Here is a 21819-nt window from a genome sequence, read left to right as displayed (position 1 = left end):
TTTTTTTTTGTTTTTCTCCGGTACTGGGGAACCGAACTCACGACCTTGCACTTGCCAGGCAGGCACTTTTGCCGCTGAGCTAAATCCCCAGCCCCCCCTTTTAAATTTTACTTGAGATAGGGTCTTACTAAGATGTCCATGCTGGCCTCTAACTGGCCATCCTTCTAACTCAGCCTCCTAAGTAGCTGGGATTATAGGTGTGCATCCCTATGCTGGGCCCAATTGAGCAGTTTTGAGAAGCAATACATAGGTAATGACAAGTGAATTAATCACATTGTTGCTTATCTGAGATAAATACTGTCTGGTTCAAGTCTTGGTTACATTAGAGAACTTGGATTTCTCTTGTGCCAATAGAGATTTTTTTAACACTTTATCCAACATTTTGAAATAGCTATGTCTGTGGTCAGAGCTCCGCCAGTGTCCTTAGAGAACCCTTGCTTGTCCCAAAGCCAATTTATGCTTTGGCAGCCCTCGGTTCCTGAGACGCCATTCCATTTCTCGGGGAGCTGATTTTCTCCTGTTGTTAAACTACTGCTGTTACTATTTCGTTTATAATTCAGAGATTTATAAAATTTAATTTATAAGCATGTCCCAGGGCTCTTAGGTAATCAACTAACTCTGCCCTGGGTTTAGAATTTTGTGGACCTCTTAACCTAGCAGTTGCCTAAGGCTATTTCAAAAGAGCAAGAGTTTGCTTTTTGCCCTGCTGTCAAGATTGTTTGTACCATAATTACTACAGAAGAAAACAGAATCTTTTTCTTAGAATTTGGAATGTTGCAGGTAAATAGTCCTAAAACTGCTGTTCCATGCTACAGTGCTGCTTTATTTAGAACTTCCAGTTATTGCTGGAGAATGATAAATATAAGGTTGCATTTTAGTTGTCTTTTACCAAGCAATTTATGAAAACAATTCAATATATAAAAAGGCTTTTTGAGTTGCTGTCTTTTCCGAAGGTCAGTGTCTCAAAAGTACATGCTAAACTTGTCAGTATGCTGGGTGCTATTCAGAGGAAGCACAGTGCTTTAGGATTTTAAACTTTTGTGCTGCTTGCTTTCTCCTAAACTGAGTCTCATTTTTAAAACTGATTCCCATTTCCCAGGTAGCATCTATACTGGGGGAAAAATGGGACAAAAATGTGTTCATTGAGAAATATGAGAAAGTATAATAGATTCAGCTTGCTTACTGGGGAGCCCAGAATTTAATTCAAGCATTTAGAATGTACATTTTGGGGATTTTAAAGTATCTTAAATTGTACTAAATGATGTGTTAAAACTGGATGCCATGATGGAGAGACCCGGAGATCACATAGGTTTTTTTTTTTTTTTTTTGTCTTTTTCAGACAGGGTCTCCCTATGCACTTCAGGCTGTCCTTGAGCTCACTTTGTAGCCCAGGCTAGCCTTGAACTCACAGTGATCCTCCTGTCTCAGCCTCCCGAGTACTGAGATTATAGGTGTGCACCACCACACCTAGTTTACATAGATTTTAGATGTGAGATTTCTCTTCGGGAATCCGTAGGTGCACCTTTTTTACTAAAGCAGCTCACAAGGTGGAGGGTGTGTATCTTTGCAGTTAGACCGAAGTCAGTTTTTGTTTAGCATATGTTTGCTTGGCTTCTTGGGAGTCTCTCTAAACCTCTTTCCTCGTGTGTGTTTGTCAAATGTACAATTAATTGTACTGCCTTTAGATAACTGTGTAAAAGCTAAAATAAGGACTGGTTAAATAAATATAGTTATGCCTGAAGATTAATATTTATTGAAAATTCATTTGGGAGGAGAAACAACAAATAATATAGGGTGACATATAATTACCGATTCCAGATTCTATAATTAAAATAGAAGAAAGCGGATTCCTTCTATTCTCATGCTGCTTTACCTAGAATTTTTTAAAAAAGAACACTTTATACATATTCCCATCAATTACATGGAAAGGTGACTTTTCCTACCAATGTCACAATATTAACTGGGTCTCTACATGGCAGAGTAGATTAGGAGGGGCATGTTATTTGAGAAACTACTCTTTTTTTGGAATGGAAATTAATTTCTAAATGACTCCAATCTTCCAGTTGTACTTAAACTTGGACTAAATAATTATTTTACTTCATTGATAATAGTTACTGTATTCTAAAATATAACTATATGACAATAAAGGAAATGGAATATTAACATTGCTAACCCTTTACAAAAAACGTTAAATACTGAGAGATAAGTTTAATAAAACGTGTAAGATTGAAATGCTGAAAACTATATATCATTAAAGGCATAGAACCTAGATAAGTAGAAATATATTTATATTCATGGAGTGTGTGATGTAGTACTGAGATGTCATTCACTCCAAATTATAAAGTCAGCACAGACCCACAGGTCCAGAAGACTTTTGTAGAAGTTAACTAATTCATGAAAGTTTTATATGAAAAACTCAATTCGAATAGCCAAAATAATTTTGAAAAAGCATAACAAAGTTGGAGAACTTTACCTTATCTGATTCTAAGACTCACTCTGACTATAGTAGTCAGGACATTGTGCTGTTGGCAAAGAAGAGAGACATAGATCGATGAGAGAAAGGGTCCAGAATTAGATTAGACCCATGTATATATAGACTATTGATTTTCAGCAGAGGCCGCAAGGCGGTTTGGTGGAGAAAGGACAGTTTTGTCAACAAACTGGTGCTAGAACAATGGCAGAAGTGTAAAAGACAAACAAAAAAGAAAAACCAAAACACGAACACGTACCTCAAAGGATACCTAAAAATTAACCTGAAATGAACCATAGACTTGTATGTACAATCTAGACGAAAACCTTTAGTTACTAGGGAAATGCAAATTAAACGCACAGTGGCTGCCATCATGGCTCTTATTAGAATGCTTAAACAAGGGAAAGGGGTTGAAACCAACCCCACAGGAAGCACTGACAAGTGCAAGCAGTCACCGAAACTTGTAGATCGCTCTACAAATGCCAAATAATAGTATGTCCACTGTGGGACATGGTGTGTAGCATTTTCTTATAAAATTGAGCGGCAGTCACACCTCTAGATATTTACCCAAAAAGAAATGAAGATGCACTGATGCAGAAGCCTAGACATGAACATACAGAGAAGCTTTATTCCAAAAACTTGAAACAGGGTCAGTGCCTATCAGTTGGTGAATGGATAAATGACTAAACATGTATCTATGATGCAGTAATGCTCAGCAATAGAAACTCATCTATGGACACACTGAGTAATGTGAAGGAATCTGAAACTGGTGCTAAGAGAAAAATGGTGAACTGGAAAGACTTCACACCCTCCCTTCCTTCCATCTACCTTTTCTTTTCTTTTCCTCTCTTTTCTTTTCTTTTCTTTTCCTCTCTTTTCTTTTCTTTTCTTTTCTTTTCTTTTCCTCTCTTTTCTTTTCTTTTCTTTCTTTCTTTCTTTCTCTCTCTCTCTTTCTTTCTTTCTCTTTCTTTCTCCTTTCCTTCCTTCCTTCCATCTTCTTTCCCTCCCTCCCTTCTTCCCTCCCTCCCTTCCTCTCTCTTTCTCTCCCTCCCTCCCCCTCTTCCCCTCTTCACCTCTCCCTCTCCCCCTCGCTCTGTCTCTCTCTCCCCCTCTCCCCCTCTCCCCCTCTGCTCCTCATTAAAAGATGGTCAGTTTGTAATCTGTTAGTTTAAAAATGTGGTTAAAGAAAGGCAAGGATTTTCTTTATTTTCAGTTGTGTATATGTATTTTTTCAGTTTTTATTAGTACTGTTTGCAGTAGTGATTCTATTCCTCATTGGGAGTTGGTACGTGTACCTAACACATCTTAGTTCTTTATCCCCTCTCTTAACCCCTCCCTCCATCTCTAACTGCCCTATCCTTTTGCAAGAGGTCTATCTCCCGTTTTCCTATTATCTGTCTTCTATTTTTCTCTTTATTTACGTTTTGGATATCTCATATAAGGGACACTGTGGGGGCTGGGGATTTAGCTTAGCGCACAGTGCCTGTCTGGCAAGCATGAGGTCGTGAGTTCAGTTCCTGGTACTGGGGGGAAAAAAAATGTTATATTTAAACTCCTCTGTCTGATTTATTTCACTTAACATCTCAAGATGCAGCCATTTTCCTATAAATGATTCAAGTTTATCCTTTTATTGCAGAGTCATACTCCATTGTGTATAAATACATTTTCTTTAACCATTCATCTGTTGATGGATATATAGGCCACTTCCAAGATTTAGATATTATGAATTGTGCTGCTATAAACATGGGTATGCATGTATCACTGTAATATGATGTCCTTAACTCTTTCAGGAAGATACTTAGAAGGACAATAGCTAGGTCAAATGGAATTTCTAGTTTCAATATTTTGAGGAATCTCCATTCTGATTTCTATATCAGTTGAAGTAATTTACATTCACACCAAAAATGTAGAAGGGTTCCTTTTTCCAACAGCCTTGCAAGCATTTGTTATCATCTGACTTCTCGATAGCCAGTCTTTCTGGAGTCAGATGGGATCTCAGTGTTGTTTCAGTTTGCATATCTCTAATAGCCAGAGATGTTGAGCATTTCTTCATGTGCTTATTGGCCATTTGTACTTCTTCTGAGAAGGGTTCATTCATTTCAGTTGCCCATTTTTTGATTGGGTCTTTTATGTTGGAGGAGTTCTACTAGTTTTTAGCTCTTTGAATTTTTTTTTTTTTTTTTTTTTTTTTTGGTTTTTCTCTGGTACCGGGAACCGAACTCATGACCTTGCGCTTGCCAGGCAGGCGCTTTGCCGCTGAGCTAAATCCCCAGCCTCTAGCTCTTTGAATATTGTAGATATTAGTCCTTTGTCTGAGGAGTAGCTGGCACATTTTTCCCCATTATGTAGATTCTCTTCATTCTGTTACTTGCTTCCTTTGCTGTGCAAAAGCTTTTAAATTTATGTTCCCGTTTGTTGATTCTTGTATTATTTTTGGTACAGTTGGGTTGCTGTTTAGAAAGTCCTTTCCTACACCTATGTCTTTAAGAGTTTTACCAATTTTATCTTCCAACAGATTGTTTCTGTTTTGACATTTAGATCTTTGATCGATTTTGATTTTAGTTTAGTGCATAGTAAAAGAGATGGTGTTGCGCCAGGCGTGGTGGTGCACACCTGTAATCCCAGCACTCGGGAGGTGGAGGCAGGAGGATCGCTGTGAGTTTGAGGCCAGCCTGGGCTACATAATGAGCTCAAGGCCAGCCAGAACTACATAGTGAGACTCTGTCTCAAAAAAAAAAAAGATAAGGTGTTGAGTGAGTCTTCTGCATGTAAATAGCAGCTTTCCCAGTGCCATTTGTTAAGAAGATATCTTTGCTCCAGTGTACGTTTTTTGGCCTCTTTGTCCAAGATCAGATAGTTGGATGAGGCAAGGATTTTCAGTGGTGCCACCTTCACAGAAAGAGAGATAGCCACTTATTATATATCCCCTGGTGGAAGTAGACATCACCACGTAGGGTTTTTGCCAAAACCTGTAAAGCTGAATCATATACCGATTTCTAGTCTAGATATTCTGAAGATATGCAGAATAGAGACCTATGTTGTTATCATCGGGTGCGATCAGTAAAATCCAGACCCTCATGAACTTCTGTAAGACCCAGTTGGAAAATGAAATAGAGAGGGTATTTACAGAATAGGAAAGACTTGAGACATAAGCTAATTGTAATGTGCATATCTTCTTTGGATCTTGATTTAATCAAGAAGTGAATAGGTATGTATGTCTACATATATATTCGTATGCTATTTGAGGAGATTTGCACATGGATAAATATATGTTGATATAAATGAATTAATAGTTTGTCTGAAATTCACCTTAGTGACATATGTTTGTGGGCAAATGGGGCATATAAAGGAAGTAAAGTTTTTTTTTTTTTTTTTTGGTTTTTCTCCGGTACCGGGAACCAAACTCACGACCTTGCGCTTGCCAGGCAGGCGCTTTTTGCCGCTGAGCTAAATCCCCAGCCCCCTAAAGGAAGTAATGTTGACTGGAAGCAGGTAATTGTCAAAGCTGTCTGAGGAATATACAGGGGTCCATGGTACTGCTCTCCGTTTATGTGCTTGCAATTCTATAGAATAAAGTAATGCAGCAAATATCAAGTACTGAGTATGTGCCTTGCGCCGTGCCAGGTACGTGTTTTGCAGTGGTCAATAAATGGATGTAATTGTCATTTATCATATGGAACTTTCAGTCTCCAGGAAGAAACAGATGATAAAGAAATAGTATATTGGGGCTGGGGATTTAGCTCAGCGGCAAAGCGCCTGCCTGGCAAGCGCAAGGTCGTGAGTTCGGTTCCCGGTACCGGAGAAAAACCAAAAAAAAAAAAAAGAAATAGTATATTATAAGTTGAGATCTGTAAAGGACTATGATCTATAAAGGGCTACGTGGTCGTAGAGAATATGTACCAGGGAAAGAACTACTTCTGAGCTGCATGGGGTGGGCCTCCCTGAGAAGGGGACATTTCAGTGAAGAGCTGAAGGATGAAAGGAGCTAGCCTAGCAGAGACTGCAGCAGGTTGCATGAGGGGCAGACAGGCTGTGTGAGGAAGCGCTTGATGTGGATCTACTTATTCTCTCCGATCTGAGTGCACGGACTTGAGCATGCAGCCACGTGTTGGTGCGGTGCTTCTTTGGTTGACTGTGTTTGTGTGTGTCTAACCTCAGATGGAATTGAAGTACAAACTCTAGAACTGCTTCTAAGGCCTGCTGTAGTTTCACATGCCCTGGGTGGATATCAATAGAACTTGCCTTTTGATAAGTACTTTTTTACATATAGACTTGTCAAAAGTCTCTGAAAGGGTAGATAAGAATAGTCTCCTGACTTCGAACAAATGAATCAGCAGTTAAAATGTCGCATGCCCTATTTCCTAATCTTGGAAATAGAAGAAACATGTTTTGGGTTCTGGATTATGGTTTGCTATGATAGCAACAACAAATCCTGTCCTTTAGTTACCTTCTGACTGTTACAGTAGAAATAAACATTGCTTTTTGAAGTACCTGCATTTCATACAATGAATAAAAGATGTTGTTATTATTATGTATATAAGTATTATATTTTCCAGTGATAAATATGAATCAGGCCCAGTGGAGAGACTCAATAAATGTTAAATAAATAAGAAACTGACGTTTTGTATAGACTTTTCCTTTGCCAAAGCCTTCTCCTTGAGTCTGTACCAGCGCCCTCTCCCCCATATTTCTTTAGGTAATTCTTTTCTACTCATTTGTGTTCTTTATTTTGGAAAGACCATCTTCTTGCTGACCCACGTCCTAATATTCTGGGCCAGAGTGTCTGTGTATGGCGGGGAGGTGTGACTTATTTCTGTGATGTACTCATTTCCATTTTGTTCCCCTCTAGATATATTACAGACGCCACGCTTGCCATTGTGAAGGGAGAGACCATTCCACTTGATGTCCTGCAGATCAAGGTGAGGTCTCTTCCTCAGATTTTGAAAAAATTATCACAGTGATACACACGTGTTAAATGTAGCCACTCAAATGCAGTTTTGTTGAATGCAACTGTCCCTCTTCCCTTCCTATGCCAAGTATTTGTCCCTAGAGAAGAAACTTTACCTGTTCATTCTATTTCTTATCAATAGTTGATATGCTTAGGATCCAACTTTTTTTTTTTTTTTTATCTTTTTGAGACAGGGTCTCGCTGTGCAGTTCAGGCTGGCCTTGAGCTCACTTTGTAGCCCAGGCTGGTCTCGAACTCGCAATGATCCTCCTGCCTCAGCCTCCCGAGTGCTGAGATTACAAGTGTGCACCACCATTCCCGACAGGATCCGACTTTTTAAAAAAATTGTAGGAGGGCCTGGGACTGAAGCTTATTGGGAGAGAGCTTGCCTAGCATGGGTAAAGCCCTGCATTCGATCCCCAGTAGTACCAAAAAAGGTTGGAAAATTGTGATGCAGGATCATATATCATAAAATTTACCTTCTCAGCCTTTCAAGTGTGTAGTGCAGTCGTGTTGAATGCATGATGCCCATTGAGGGTGTATCAGTTTTAGGCCTTAGCTCAATCTCTTTGTCATGTATAGGAATTCTTAGTTAGGCGTGGTGGCTCATGTTTCTCACTTTAGCTACTCTGGAGGCTGAGGCAGAAGGATCACAATTTGAGGCCAACTGCGCATTTTAGTGTGAGACCCTCTGTCAGAATAAAAAATGGCTAGGAGTGTAGCTTTATTGTTTTATATCTCTTTCTAATATAGAAGTGTCTCTGTTGGTTACCTTTGGACCACAGATAACCACAAGCCATTGATCTACCTCCTATGGTTGTTTTAAGAGCTCATAAAGTACTTAGCACAGTGGCTGACTTTATCTTACCTTTGTATATGGTGGCTGCCTCTCTCTTTATGTCCTTCCAAGGGTGAAACCGTTCTCATGTTCCATCTTTCTCTGGAATGTAGATCACTTGGTGGGCTGTATGTCAGCTCTCTGACTGGCTTCCTAAAAGACAGGATTTTATAGATTATGTTTTTCTTATTTCTAGTGTGGGAGTAAGGTTCTTGTTTTAGAAATGTGTGTGCTGGCTGTGCCACCTGGAAGGGCCGAGAGGCGATGATGTCCCACACAGTGAGCATGCCCGAAATCCAGATTTTGGTCTTTTAGTGTATTCCCTCCTAAAAAATAGCCAGGACTCTGTGAAGTGGTGATTTTCAGAGGCAGAGGAAAAATAAGGCAAGGACATTCTCAAAAATTGATGCTAACTTCTCAGAAAGACATAAGAGGGTGATGGGCAGTTTAAATATCAAAAAGAATAATAATGCCTTAAGAAGTGGAGAATGCCCATTTCCATAGAAGAACTGGCTATTACAGAAGAATGGTTAGCTAGTAGCTATAGAAGGATAGAATAAAAGTATTCCCATTTTGCAGTCACTATTTTGATGATTCAAGTCAAGATCATCAATTGATATAAAAACCATTGGACAAGAAGCTGCTGAGAAACACATATCCAAACAGGCCACCAGTATTTGACAGCTTCTCCACGTTTAGAGTGGAGAATGTATCATGTGCCACTTCTCCCAAATTATCAAACGCGTGGTGTTGCCAGTAATGGAATAGCGGACATCGTCTGCCTTCAGAGATAAAGCACAGGGCAGACACAATGTCAGAAATGTAAGTTTCTTCCTCAAATGCTTAACTAATTTGAATCTAATGATAAGAAACTCATCAGACAGATCCAGATTGTGGGACATTCTAAACAACATTTTGACTAAGCTTCTTTAAAAAATGTCAATGTTAGGAAAGCCGAAAGGAGGTGGAAGTCTGCTTAATAGTAAGAGAAACTAAAGAAATAAAACCAAATCAGTATAAGATCCTGGACTGGAAAAATGAAAAGCAACGGCAGTCTTAATGATCATAATTATTGGGATGTTAGAGATCTTTTAATATGAATTATATATTAGAGATTATGTATTGATACTCAGTTTCTTTTTTCCCCCAGTACTGGCTTGAATCCAGGAGTACTCTACTACTGAGCTATATTCCCCACTGCCTTTTTTTGGTCTTTTTGTGAGAGAGTTTCATTGTACAGTTTGGCTGGCCTTGAACTCATTTTTTAGCCTAGGCTAGACTTGAACTCACAGTGATCCTCCTGCCTCGGCCTCTTGAGTGCTGGGGTTACAGGTGTGCACCACCATGCCTGGCTCCCAGCCCTTTAAAAGACTTTTTTGTTGTTGTTTTGTTTTACGTTTTGAGATAGGGCCTTGCTGAGTTTCCCATGCTGGCATTGAGCGTGCAATCCTCCTGCCTCAGCCTCCCAAGTAACTAGGATTGCCGTATGTACCACTGTGCCTGGGCTGGTGTTAGATATTTTGAGAGTGCCGTTGGTATTATGGTTATGTCTGTGTATGTCCATGCTCTTGGGAAATACATGCTGAAACATTTGAGGGTGAAGCTTCAACTTACTTGTAAATTGAACAACTCTGTAGGACAAGGCTAATATAGGGGAGATGTCGGCAGCAGTACATTTAAGGGAAAGGTATAAAAGGTGATCATGGTACTTTTTAAATTTTTGTTTTGGCATTTTCCAAAATAAAAATTGGAGGTAAGAGCAGAAGAGGGAAGTTGCAGTAGGCATTTTGAATTCTTGACCAGGATCCTCTCCTTAAAAATTAATTTAATTCCTAATTGAACAGATATTTTTACTGGGTAGTAGTTAAGTAACTATTCCTTCTTCATCTAAGCATTTTTTTTTTTCTTGGCAAAAAAGGGGGCAAATTCTTAAGAAGATAGAGCTGTGAAATTAAATCACTTTTTATGTACTCTACTCAGATTTGGCCTTAAAATATACCAGCTACATTCAGGATAAGTATTTATATTCATTCCTTTCCTAATATTTGCAAAAGAAGGGTCTGTGCTGTGACTTGATCCTAAACTTCTGTCTCCAAATGTTGCTGTTAGCTATCCTTAGCTTCTCTTTCTGAAAGTCCAAAATCTGGCCATGACCCAGAGTTTCAGATTTTTAGAAGATTTTGGACTTCTGGATTTGGAATGCTGAACCATAAGCTGTGAAGCCTATGCAGATTTTCCAGACTTCAAAAAAACTCCAGGATGGGCAGCACTTCTAGTTCCAAACGTTTCTGATAAGAGACTCTTGCACTGTATTAGACTTTGCCGTGTGCATCCTTACAATTGGTGGATGAACCTATGAGCTCATAGTCTATTTTCCTTTTATTTTTCTTTCTTCTTCTTGCGCTGATGTCTACACTCTTCACCACAGTCTCACTGGGCTTGTTAAAAGTGATTAAATCACCATTGATCTTTCAACATACAATAAATTGCTCTCACAAAATGGAAGGGCTGTGCTGAAAGAAATTCTACCCTAGTAAATATACTACAGATTCTTACCTATGGTATTATTTTAAAATATTTTTATGATTAAAGAAGGTGAGTCAGAATATGCATCTTAATAACTGAGCAATTTACTGTTTGTTTTGTATGTGTTAAAAGTAATACATTCCATAGTAACTAGAATTTAACTGGAAATTTAAATGTATTTAACATGTTCATGGTGGCGCTGTAATTTGTAACTCTCACTGCTGGGTGGTTTGAACCGCTGGTGGTACACGTATGTCTGTCCCATTGGGGGGCTTTTTATTAATTCTATTAGTTAAAAAGAGTAAAGAAAATGATTAGATGTGTTTATACTGCCCAGTGGGACAGTCATGCATTTCCACCCGTGCATCAAGCTGGTGGGAATGTGTTAAATGTCTCTTGTCTCCTTTTTCTTTTTCTTTGAAATACACTGATTTTGTGAATTGATGAAACCAGTGTCAAATTTACCACAGACTCTGTATTGACGACGCAACCCAGGAAGCGGAAAACTTTTAAATCAGTTCCTAGAAAATGTGGTGCCGCAGCCTTTACTGTGGTTTCTGAGGAACCCAGCTAAGTTGAATGGGTTTTCACTTTTCTTCCTATTTCTGGAAATTGCTTTCAGAATATGGGGAAATGCTTTAGAGACAAAGCCTGATACTGAATTCTTCTTCTTTTAGAGAGTAACCCGGGGGCCAGGGATGTAGCTCAGCGGCACAGCGCCTGCCTGGCAAGCACAGGCCCTGAGTTCAATTCCCGGTATCAAAAAAAAGAGAGAGAATAACCCAAATCCCAACATATAGCAAGCTATTTCCCAAAAATAAGAAATAGTTTTGGGAGGGGCTGGGGATTTAGCTCAGCGGCACAGCGCCTGCCTGGCAAGCGCAAGGTAGTGAGTTCGATTCCCGGTACTGGGAAAAAAAAAACCAAAAAAAAAATAGTTTTTGGAAATGGTAGTGCCTTGTATTTCACTTTTTACATGTTTAGTGTGTGTGTTCACATCTCATTTGAACTTCCTTCATGGTGAAGAAACCAAGATGTGTATTTTATCCTCGTTGACAGATTAACAAAAGTCACTGATAGTATGCCTCATTGTGCTAGAGGCAGAACTAGCATCTAAGTTTGTCTCGCGGTCTGTTGCTTTCTCCACACTGCTGCTTTGGAGGTGATCTTACACTTGGCACTATAGCATGGTTTTTAAAGAGCATTTTTCCCCAGTATTGACATTTGTGGTGCCCAGTAGTTGACTTTAGAGAAAGTACTGGAAAGATTGTTGAGTTCTTTCTAGTTCTTCTGTTTTTTCCTTTTTTAATCAGGTTCAACTCAGAACCAGGTAGGGGACATGGTGGGGAGCTAGAATGTGTTCTTCCCCTCTGTCCTTCCTGTCCCATGTCCTTCCTGGCTACTCTGGTTCTTTCTTTCTTTCCTTACCTGGGCTCTGAGCGTTCTAGGGATGCTTGGGGCTTCAGAGGTCCTTCTACCTCATTTCTTTTCTCTTAACCTAGGATCCCTAAAATTCGGTTAGGCACGGAACTAAGAGTTGACAGGAATTGTTTTCCCTCTCTCTGAGGCTGCTATTCCATCCCCTCCCCCGTTACTTTCTGCCACAGATTGCTAGGCTTCCTCCGAGATTTGCTGTGGGAGGTTGCTGTGCGTTGGACAGCACGTCCCACTTCTGTGGTGGCCTGCTTGTGTGCCCGTCTTTCGTTTTGCTTTGGTTTACTGACCTGTGCACCTCATCCGCTTGTCCAGACCTTCACCAGGCAGGGGTGGACACTTCGGTCACAGTAGTGCTGTGTCTGTTGGCTTCTTTGTCCATGTGAGCGCATCTGTTTTTGCCACGCTCCCAGTGCCTCCACAAGGACTGGTCTCCAGGACCGACCTTCAGCCCCTTCTGAATCCTGACAGCGCTATGCCCATCTGGTTCTTGATCGGGTTTTAGAAGAACTTTCCTACACATCCCCTCCTGTCCAGAGCCATCCCCACTCCTTTCTAGGACATAGTAGTGCACATGAGTGGAACCTCGAGGTTACCAGGCTTTCCTGATGATCCTAACGCAATATTCCTGCGATTCTTTCCCCCAGATGTCAGGGCAGCAGTGTGCAGGTCCTGAGTCCGTACTCCCTGAGCACTGCCTGTGCACGGCACATGCTCGGCTCTAGAACGGCAGTTTCCTTGGGATTTTATTACTGAACGAAGTCCTCCCAGAGAAGGGATGATGGTTAACAACTCAGGGAAACTATGTACTGTATTTCTCCTTTTGTTTATATACGTTGACATACTAATGAAGAACTGCAGTTAAAAACAGAATTTGTTGCAGACCAAATAACCTAGGTGTGTCCCAGCTTATGTCACCATGGAAACTTCTGTCATCATTGTCATCATGTGAAGTGACACTCAATAGCATCTAAAGCAACATGGGGAGATGCTGCTGAAGACGCAGTAAGCTCTGTGCTGCATCTCTCCCTTGGGCTAGAGTGTTCTCTCCTATTCTCTTTCTCCAGTCTTTTCCCAATCTCTCCCAGTTTAGGTTTTCTATTCTTTATGTCTGTCGGTCTGTCCATCCATCTGCCTGCCTGTGTGGCTGGCTGGCCGTTTTTGCAGTATTGGGAGTTGAACCCAGGGCTTTTACATGGAGCTATAGCCCCAACCCCCTCTAGTGTTTATTTTGAGACAGGGTCTCACTAAGTTGCATAGTTACCCAGGCTAAACTTGAATTTGCAGTCTTCCTGCCTCAGTACAGGGATTACGGGTCTGTGCCACCAGGCTCAGCTAGGTCCTTTATTTTTTAAACATTGAAATGTTAAAAGATCCACAGTTGCAGTTAGAGAGGAGAAATAAGCTTTTGAGATCAAACTGCACAGCAGAATGGCTGTGATAAATAATAAAGTACTATCTGTTGCAGCCTCCGAAACTAAACTTTAAAGCCTTACCACAAGAGAATGAGTGAAGTTCATGTTAATTAGCTTGATTTATTATTGTCATCTGAAAAAAAATGCAAACACATCAACTTGTTTTAGAATTTAGCTTGTTTTCTTTGACCATCCCACTTCTCTCACCTACCCATCATACCATTGCACCTGCTTGCGTTTTCCAGTTACCCTTTGTAGCTCTCTCATATTTGAACTGTCAGTGTCTAATACTACCTCTACTTTGAGCTCCTTGAAGATTTCTTTTATTATTATTATTTTGGGGACAGAGTCTCACTGTGTAGTTCAGGCTGCCCTTGAATCTCTTATGTAGTCCAGCCCGGCCTTGAACTCACGGCGATCCTCTTGTCTCAGCCTCCCAAGTACTGGGATTACAGATGTGCACCATCACATCTGGCACGTGAAGATATTTTTATTCCCAGTCCCTGATATGTACTGCATATTTGTTAATGCTCTCCCACGGAAAAAAATGAATTGATGATTAGTTTAATATAAGTAAGAAGCCTGGTGTATGGAAACTTTCCACATGGTTAAACCACCTCAGTAGTTTTGTTAAGGCGAATGTAAAGTGGGACTTTATTTAGATAGTGTTTAACTTTTTTTTTGAGACAGGGTCTTGCTATGCAGTTCAGGCTGGCCTTGAGCTCACTCTGTAGCCCAGGCTGGCCTCAAACTCACAACAGTCCTCCTGCCTCAGCCTCCTGGGTGCTGGGATTACAGGCATGTGCCACCACGCCCGGCTAGACAGTGTTTAGATTCAGTATTTTATTCACTTCTCGCTGGCAGAATTAAGAGGAGCACTGACGAACAACAGTGCGAGTTGGGTGGCTCTGCTGTTACGGAGGAAGACTTTGTGCACAGAGAGCTGAGTGAAGAATGTGGGCATTCTGAGGGGGAGAAGAGGGGTCGTGCCCTCCATGTGTCTCTCCGCCCCTGGCACCATGCTTGGTGCAGAGTAGGGGTTCAGGACACTTTGGTCACAGGAGTGAAAGCATATTTGTCTTCAGAAACTTGAGCTGGGCGTGGTGGTGTACACCTGTAATCCCAGCCCTGGGGAGGCTGAGGCAGGAAGATCGTTGCGAGTTTGAGGCCAGCCTGAACTGCACAGCGAGACCCTATCTCAAAAAAAAAAAAAAAAAAAAAAAAAGGAAAATAGTTTTGACCCATGTAAATTCTTTATAGTATTATTCTATCACATTGTTTTATGACTAAGAATAATACTTTTCATTTTTTAAATTTTATTTATTTGTAGTAACTTTTATTTATTGGGTGTTGCCACTCACTGAGTTAAGAGGGGAGGATACAGTAGTAATAACTTGAGACACTCCAAGGAAATCACACGGGGAGGTTTGAGTATTAAGCCAGTGTACAGTATATAAATTACTTGTCTAAGATTGCTTCAGTCGGTATTATGTGAGGGTTCTCACTCCCAAACAGTTGCTGTGTGTTACTGCGCTATCTTATAAATCATTAGTGATCAGCATGTGACATTCCTAGGAAATAATGTGGTCTTTAAATGATCACTTATACTTTAATAAAACCACCACTTACCCAAAAATGTTGGGTCATCCTTGACTCTCCACAGTGTAGACAAGAAACCCGTGAGTTCCACCTGCAGAATAGATACCGAGTCCAGCATGTCTGCACACTGTATCTCCCTGGTTCCTGCCCTGGGCCCGGTCCCCTCCGTCCTGTGTCTGGTCTGCTGTGGGGTGCCCTCAGTACAGTCTCTCCTTCCGCCCTTGCCTCCCTGTGGTCTGTATCCAACAGCTGGCCCGGCCACAAGTTCGGAGACGTCACTTCTGTGCGCGAAGACCTTCAGCGGCTTCTCCTCGCTGAACACAAGCCACAGTCATTCAGGCGTCTTGAAGGCCGAGTGCAGCCTGGTCCTTGTTGTTTCTCTGTCCTTATCTGGATTGCTCACGGATGTCAGGTCTCAGGTCGTTCTGTTTAAATGTCACTGGGTCAGTAGGATTTTTCCTGCCTCTGTTAATTAGCAGTTAACCTCTCCCCTCAACATCCTTGCAATACAGTGTTACTTCGGTTCACAAACTGAATTTGTTCTGCGATTTTGGAAAAGGCGGCCCCGTTTGTGTTTGCGCAGGACAGATGGCCGCAGTGGTGGTTGTCACCCGATGCAGACAAAAGTTTGCAAACAAAAGCGTTGATGAACCAAGGTACTTCTGCATCTGTTTCTTCCTTCCTTCGCCCCTTTCTAGTATTTGTGGCTTCTCCACTCTTGACGCACAGAAGCAGGATTAGAGAAAGATCTTTTTTCCTGACCGCAGCTACTACAGCTCCCTCTTGGTTGCCAATGCGCCAGGGCTGCCTGTCTTAGGGGTTCTCATGTGAGTTTTTCTGATGCTGGAGATCGGGGGTAGCTGCAACCCTTTCAGCTCCCACCCCCAGCCCCCGGGCTTGGAACCCTCCCAAGTCTCTTCCTCCTGGGGGGCTGTCGCCCTGGGACAGACGCTTAGATGAGCTGTGTCAGGATGATTCAACGCCCTACTGCCTTGCTCACTTTCCAGTTGGATCCCAGGAGACTAATACGCCTTTGCCGTGCCATCCAGCGAGTTGTCTCAGCATTGCTGCTTCGCTCTGCCCTCTCTCCCTCTAGTTCTCTTTTCACTTGCTGAAGCAGAAGAGAGAACAGCAAACAGATGTGCTGCCTTGGTGGGTGCGCAACGAAGGGCATCCGGCTTCAGTGTCTTTTTCCTGTGGGCTTCTCGTATTTGTGTGTGAACCCCAGGAGCTCCTTGCTTGGTTTTGGTGCTGGAGAAAGGGAAGTGAGAGTGGTTTTCAGGAGGCCTCCCTCCTTGAAGGAGAAGACATAGTATCCTTTCCTGGGCCAGCAACTTCCAGCTTCAAAGATTCTCCCCCTGGTGCTAATGTTTGCTTATACTGGTCCTGATGGGATGCTGCTGTGGGAGAAGCCAATCTGGTTTCTTTTCCTCCCTCCTTCTGTCCCTCCCTTCTTTCCTTTCTTTTCAGTACTGGAATTGATCTCAGGGCCTTTGCACTGAGTTATATCCCCGGCTCTTTTTTACGTTTTATTTTGAGAGAGGATCTCACTAAGTTGCCCCAGGAGGGGCTCAAATTTGTGATCTTCCTCAGCCTCCCGGAGTCCTGGGATCACAGGCGTGCACCACCATGGAAGGCGGCAGCACCTCTCTTTAAAAGGTAGTGGTACTCAACAATTAGTTTTCAGCTTTTGGATTTTAGCTGCTATTCTGAGCTACAGAAAAGTATCTCATCCAAACTCTTGGTACATATAACATTTGTACCTTAAGGATGGTTTGTTTTAGAGTCCAGATTCTTAGGAGTATTGATTTTCTTGAGTAGTTTTTCTAAATGTTGCTTAATTCAGAAACACACTCCTTTTAATATGCAGTATTTGGCCATAAAACTTTGGGCCAAATCCAAGCTGCTGTGTACTCTCAGTTGTTGTGACATATTTGTCTGTGTTTTCAGATCTCCAGGTGGTACATGCTAGAATTCCAGGGTTCTTATCTTACCTGAGAGCTCTTGGGCCTCTGAAGAGAAAGCAGGCTTTAATTTATGTTTACCTTGTACAGGTGTGTGATAGAGAAGGACTTCTGGCTGACCTGTCTACTGATTGTCCCAAGGGCCAGCATAGTTCTTAATTCATAGTCTAAAGTATGAGTTGTTTCCCTTGCCAGTGTGTCATGAGACCTGATGAATACTTTAATTTGATAGTATGGCTTATTCACATACTTTTACTGAGCACATACGGGTTAATTTCTTTAATGTTTGAACGTACTTTTTAGAATTTTTGTTCTATGACAAGTAGGCCATACACACTTGCTAGGTACTTACATGCACAGAGTTCCTAGTTATTGTAGTCATGAATCCAAGTTGACTGTGCTTAACTTCCAGGGTGAAAAGGAGCAGCCCGTGTTTGCGATGACTGGCCTTCGATGGGGATCCTTCAGAGATGCTGGCGTCAAAGTTAGCAAGTAAAGGATTCTTATATTGATGGGTGATGATTTTTTAAAAATCTTATTCTGATCCTGTATTAGAGGGATTTTAATGTACACATAGAAACTTAGCGGGCCTGGAGATGAATAATGACTGGGGATGAATAATGACACAGGAACCGTCAGGGAGCGGTTTCTCTCCCATACGTAGACAGGTTAGGGAAAGTTCCAGTTTCCACGCACCAGCTCGGTGGTAGCTAAAAAGGTGGGTACTTGTCTATTTTTAGACATAATCTCTGAGTGTAGCTTAGGCTCATGCTAGACTGAAAGGAAGCTGGACTGCCTACCATCCAGTAGCATGCTTAGCTGGGTAGCAAGCAGAAGGCACTGCCTGGACCTCAGCCTTGCAGAGCTCTTATGGGCCCGGTTGGAAGACTTTCCTGAGAGCTGTTTTTTGAAGGCCTTGCAGATTGAGTGACCGCAGGCGGCCTCTTATGGAGAAGGAAGAAAGGCAGATGCCTGGCTGTGCTGTGAGATGGAAGAACAGGCCTATACTGGAGCTGATTAGAGGGCCATTGCTAGCTTGCATGGAATAGACTTACTTTGGGAGAATCCATTGTCTGAAATGAAACTCCTGGCTTGGGAAGAGGGTGTGTCCGGCTCCATTTGATGTGGAGAGGTGGCGTAGGCAAAGGCTTCCTAGGTAGAGCTGAAGGAGACACTGCGGAAGCTTTACTTCATCCCTGGTGGGTGGTAGTTTTTCTTTGCTTTTCGTAAAGCCGGGAGCTTACAGTTGTAGTAGAGTTTATCTGAATTATGATTGTTCTCCCACGCAGCTCTCTCATCAAGGGCCCCTCTTGTACTTTTTAGGCCAGGCTGCCACACTTACTTCCCAGAAATTTCTTGAACTTGTTTCATTTTATGGTTTCTGCTAATGAAACTCCTGACAGTGGAATGTCAAAAAAGAGATATTACTGCAGTAGATTACACACTAGTCCTCAATATTTCACATCCTCTCATTTGAACATTTGCCATGATTATGTTGAGTCCAAAAAGCACCTTGTGTTTGATCTGCAATCTCATTCCAGCAACTCACCAAGCGGAATTGCTTAACTTTCCTGAAGAAATGACAGGTTGTTTTCCAAAACGTGTTCATCAGCAATTAAGTGCAAGCACAGGAATATCTCATATATTTACGCCATATTTTGACTGGTTCTGAATAACGAATTTCAAAATCTTGTGGTTGTTCCTAATGAGTTAAGGCCACTGAATCACTTTTTTTGTATGAAAGAAAAAAGAAAGGATACAAGAAATCATTCTCTAGTTGGCCATAAGGAGACTATAAGCATAGCGTCAAAATTTGCTATTGGCAGAGGTGAAGGGAAATGCTGATCACTTAGAAATAAACTGCCAGAAAAAAAAAAAAAGAAGAAAATGCCCGAGTCAAGATGTTTTTCTACTTGGCTAACTGGAAAAAAACCAAACTATGCAGTAAGCTCACACACACACACACACACACACACACACACAGCATCACAGTATTAATCTGAGTGACAATTTAGAATAGTTCCATGCTGCTGCTGGATTTTATCTAAACTTTTCATTCTGGTGTTCCTGGCACAACTTAATGTCCCATCATCCCTAGTTATGTAATCACGTAGCTTTGTTTTCAAGCTTTTCCTCACTTCTCGGCCTATTATTCTCACTCTTCCTCATTCCCTTGTACCTCTTCTTGCCGGAAATGACTTCCTTCCCTCTTTCTTCTAAATCCCTCATGCCCAGCTGCTTCTTGAGTTCCATGTCCTTACTGTGGTGTGGTGCCATTTTTACAAACATGGATGCTGTGGTGATTTTAAACCATTAATGATATTTTCTCCCTTCTTTATAACTCTTACCAATAAACAGTGGCCAGTTTCTATCACAGCATATATAGTCATTTATTATTTTGTGTTACTCAGGGAGGACTTATTTCCTCAAATCTCAAGCTCACAGAGCTGAAATTTTATGCTCTGTATTTCTTCATATCCATAGTAGGAGCTAAATAAATACGCATCAGTCAGAATCAATAGGGAGCAGTTAAGCTGGAGTGGTTGGTAACTGAGATGATTTTTAAGAGAGGAATCTACTCTCTTCCTCGCCTGGAACTTTTATGTGTTTAACAATACATAGCATTAAATCCTTAATTCTAACGTTTAATGCTTGCCATTTGGAAGCTACATAACCTGACTCATGTGAGAGTGTGCTGGTTTGCACATCTTAGCTACGTGTGCATTGGTGAGAGGACGTGGGGTATAGGATTCAGTTGTGTGGTTTGTAACCCCCAGGCTGCATGGCATCTGCACTCTTGGTGTGGCCTCTGCATCCGTCCCTCGTGGCTCTTTCATATGATCACAAACTCTGTTCAGTGCCGAAAGTCTGTGTTATGACACTTGTGAATGTAGGACTCAGGGAGACTCTGGCTGTCCATCTCTTGTAAACGGCAAGAATCTTTCTATTTTCTAATTCCACAGTGTTGGACATAGCATTGAAATGCAGATTGAAAATATACCATGATACAGTAATACTCATTTATTTCAAGCTACAGCCCCCAAGCTTGCAGAGCAGCAGTCATAATGCAGGTGTAATTCTACATAGTGGATTGTCTGTCGTGAACGGTATCTATCACATTGATAGCTCTTCTGATATTTTAATCAGGTTTTTATCTTGGTCTTTCTCAGGTACTGGTATCTTGGGCCTTTCAAAACCAAAGCAGCCCACTTTTTCAGCACTCTTCAGGTAAATGCAATTTCTAATGCAGAATTTGTCCTGTGTTAGTCATTTCTCTGTGATATATTGTGATATTCTGTAATTCCTCACTGCAGATGCGTGTGTCTTGCTCCGACACTGAAATGGACTGCATTTCATTGTGTACAATTTCTGAAAATATTTTTGTTTTGATAGCAAATCACCTCTCACTGCCTATTCACTCCTTCTACCACCAAAGCCATGTTGAATTTCTCTTTGATATTTCATGTCTTTGTTATTCATTCACTCACCCTTGCTAGACAAACCTTGAGCAGAATTATATGTACCTTAATTATTTGTGTGTGTCTATTAATACCTGGCAGTGAATTGAAGATTTTTATTGGAATATATCCAATTATACAGGCTTGTGGATAATATCAGTAGGCTTTAGACTATACTAGCAAGTATGGGTTGTGGTTGCTATGTTGGACAGTAAAAATATAATATTTCCATCATCTGAAAAAATTCTGTTGGGCAGTACTGCCATGAATTACATGTTAAAAAATTAATGCTGAGGACCCAAGTATGGTGACACATACTTGTAATACCAGCTACTCAGGAAGTTAAGGCAGGGGGATTATAAATTTGAGGCCAGGCCTGGGCAACTTAGCAAGGTACTATCTCAAAATAAAAACTGAAAGGGCTGGGGGTGTAGCTTAGTGGTATAATGACCCGGTTTCAATCCCCCAGAGCCACTAAAAGAAAGAAAAAATTAGGAGCTCAGGGTATATCTCTATAGTAGAGTTCTTGTCTGGCATATATAAAGCCCTTCATTTGATCCCCCGCCCCAGAATTGGAACTGGAGTCAAAACAGTAAGGATTTAGCATGAAGAAAAGCTTAGGAATTTACATTAATGAAAATGCTAACAGAAAAGTCATCAGTGGGGACAGTACACTATGTTCAGCTGTTAAGTAGTATAAGCCAGGCATGGCAGCGCATGCCTATAATCCCAGCACTCGGGAGGCTGAGGCAGGAAGATCGTTGTGAGTTCGAGACCAGCCTGGGCTACAAAGTGAGCTCAAGGCCAACCTGAACTGCATATTGAGACCCTCTCTCAAAAAGACAACAAAATGAAACAAATCAGAGTAGTATAGGCACATTTTAGCTGGCTAATCTAAAAATTGGTAGTGAGAAACTTGGTTCCACTGTTAATATTCAGAGTTATCAAGTGTTCTTCTAATTATAATGCCCATTGTAAAACATGAATTATAAAAGTTAATGTAAAAGATTAAAATCCAGTTGGACTAAAAAATTCCAGTTGGAATTTTTTAAATTTAAATTTAATAGGGGCTGGGGATTTAGCTCAGCAGCACAGCACCTGCCTGGCAAGTGCAAGGTCATGAGTTCGATTCCCGGTACCGGAAAAAGAACAAAAAACAAAAAACAA

The 21819-nt window shown here is 41.3% G+C and overlaps 1 protein-coding gene across 5 annotated transcripts in view; it reads left to right on the top strand.

Annotated features, from left to right (window-relative positions):
- Agk (acylglycerol kinase) overlaps window positions 1-21819 on the top strand; it is a 117889-nt gene that overhangs the window by 81607 nt on the left and 14463 nt on the right. For all 5 annotated transcript variants that reach the window (XM_013504988.1, XM_013504987.1, XM_005405406.2 and 2 more), the window contains 3 exons: window positions 7320-7389; window positions 17607-17686; window positions 20365-20422. In XM_013504988.1, coding sequence (XP_013360442.1) covers window positions 7320-7389; window positions 17607-17686; window positions 20365-20422 — 208 coding nt within the window. The remainder of the gene's footprint in view (window positions 1-7319; window positions 7390-17606; window positions 17687-20364; window positions 20423-21819) is intronic.

Source organism: Chinchilla lanigera, unplaced genomic scaffold (assembly GCF_000276665.1).
Source record: "Chinchilla lanigera isolate Chin_1 unplaced genomic scaffold, ChiLan1.0 scaffold00093, whole genome shotgun sequence".
Lineage (NCBI taxonomy): Eukaryota > Metazoa > Chordata > Mammalia > Rodentia > Chinchillidae > Chinchilla > Chinchilla lanigera.
The sequence above is the reverse complement of the archived record's forward strand: the minus strand, read 5'-3'. Positions and strand labels throughout refer to the sequence as shown.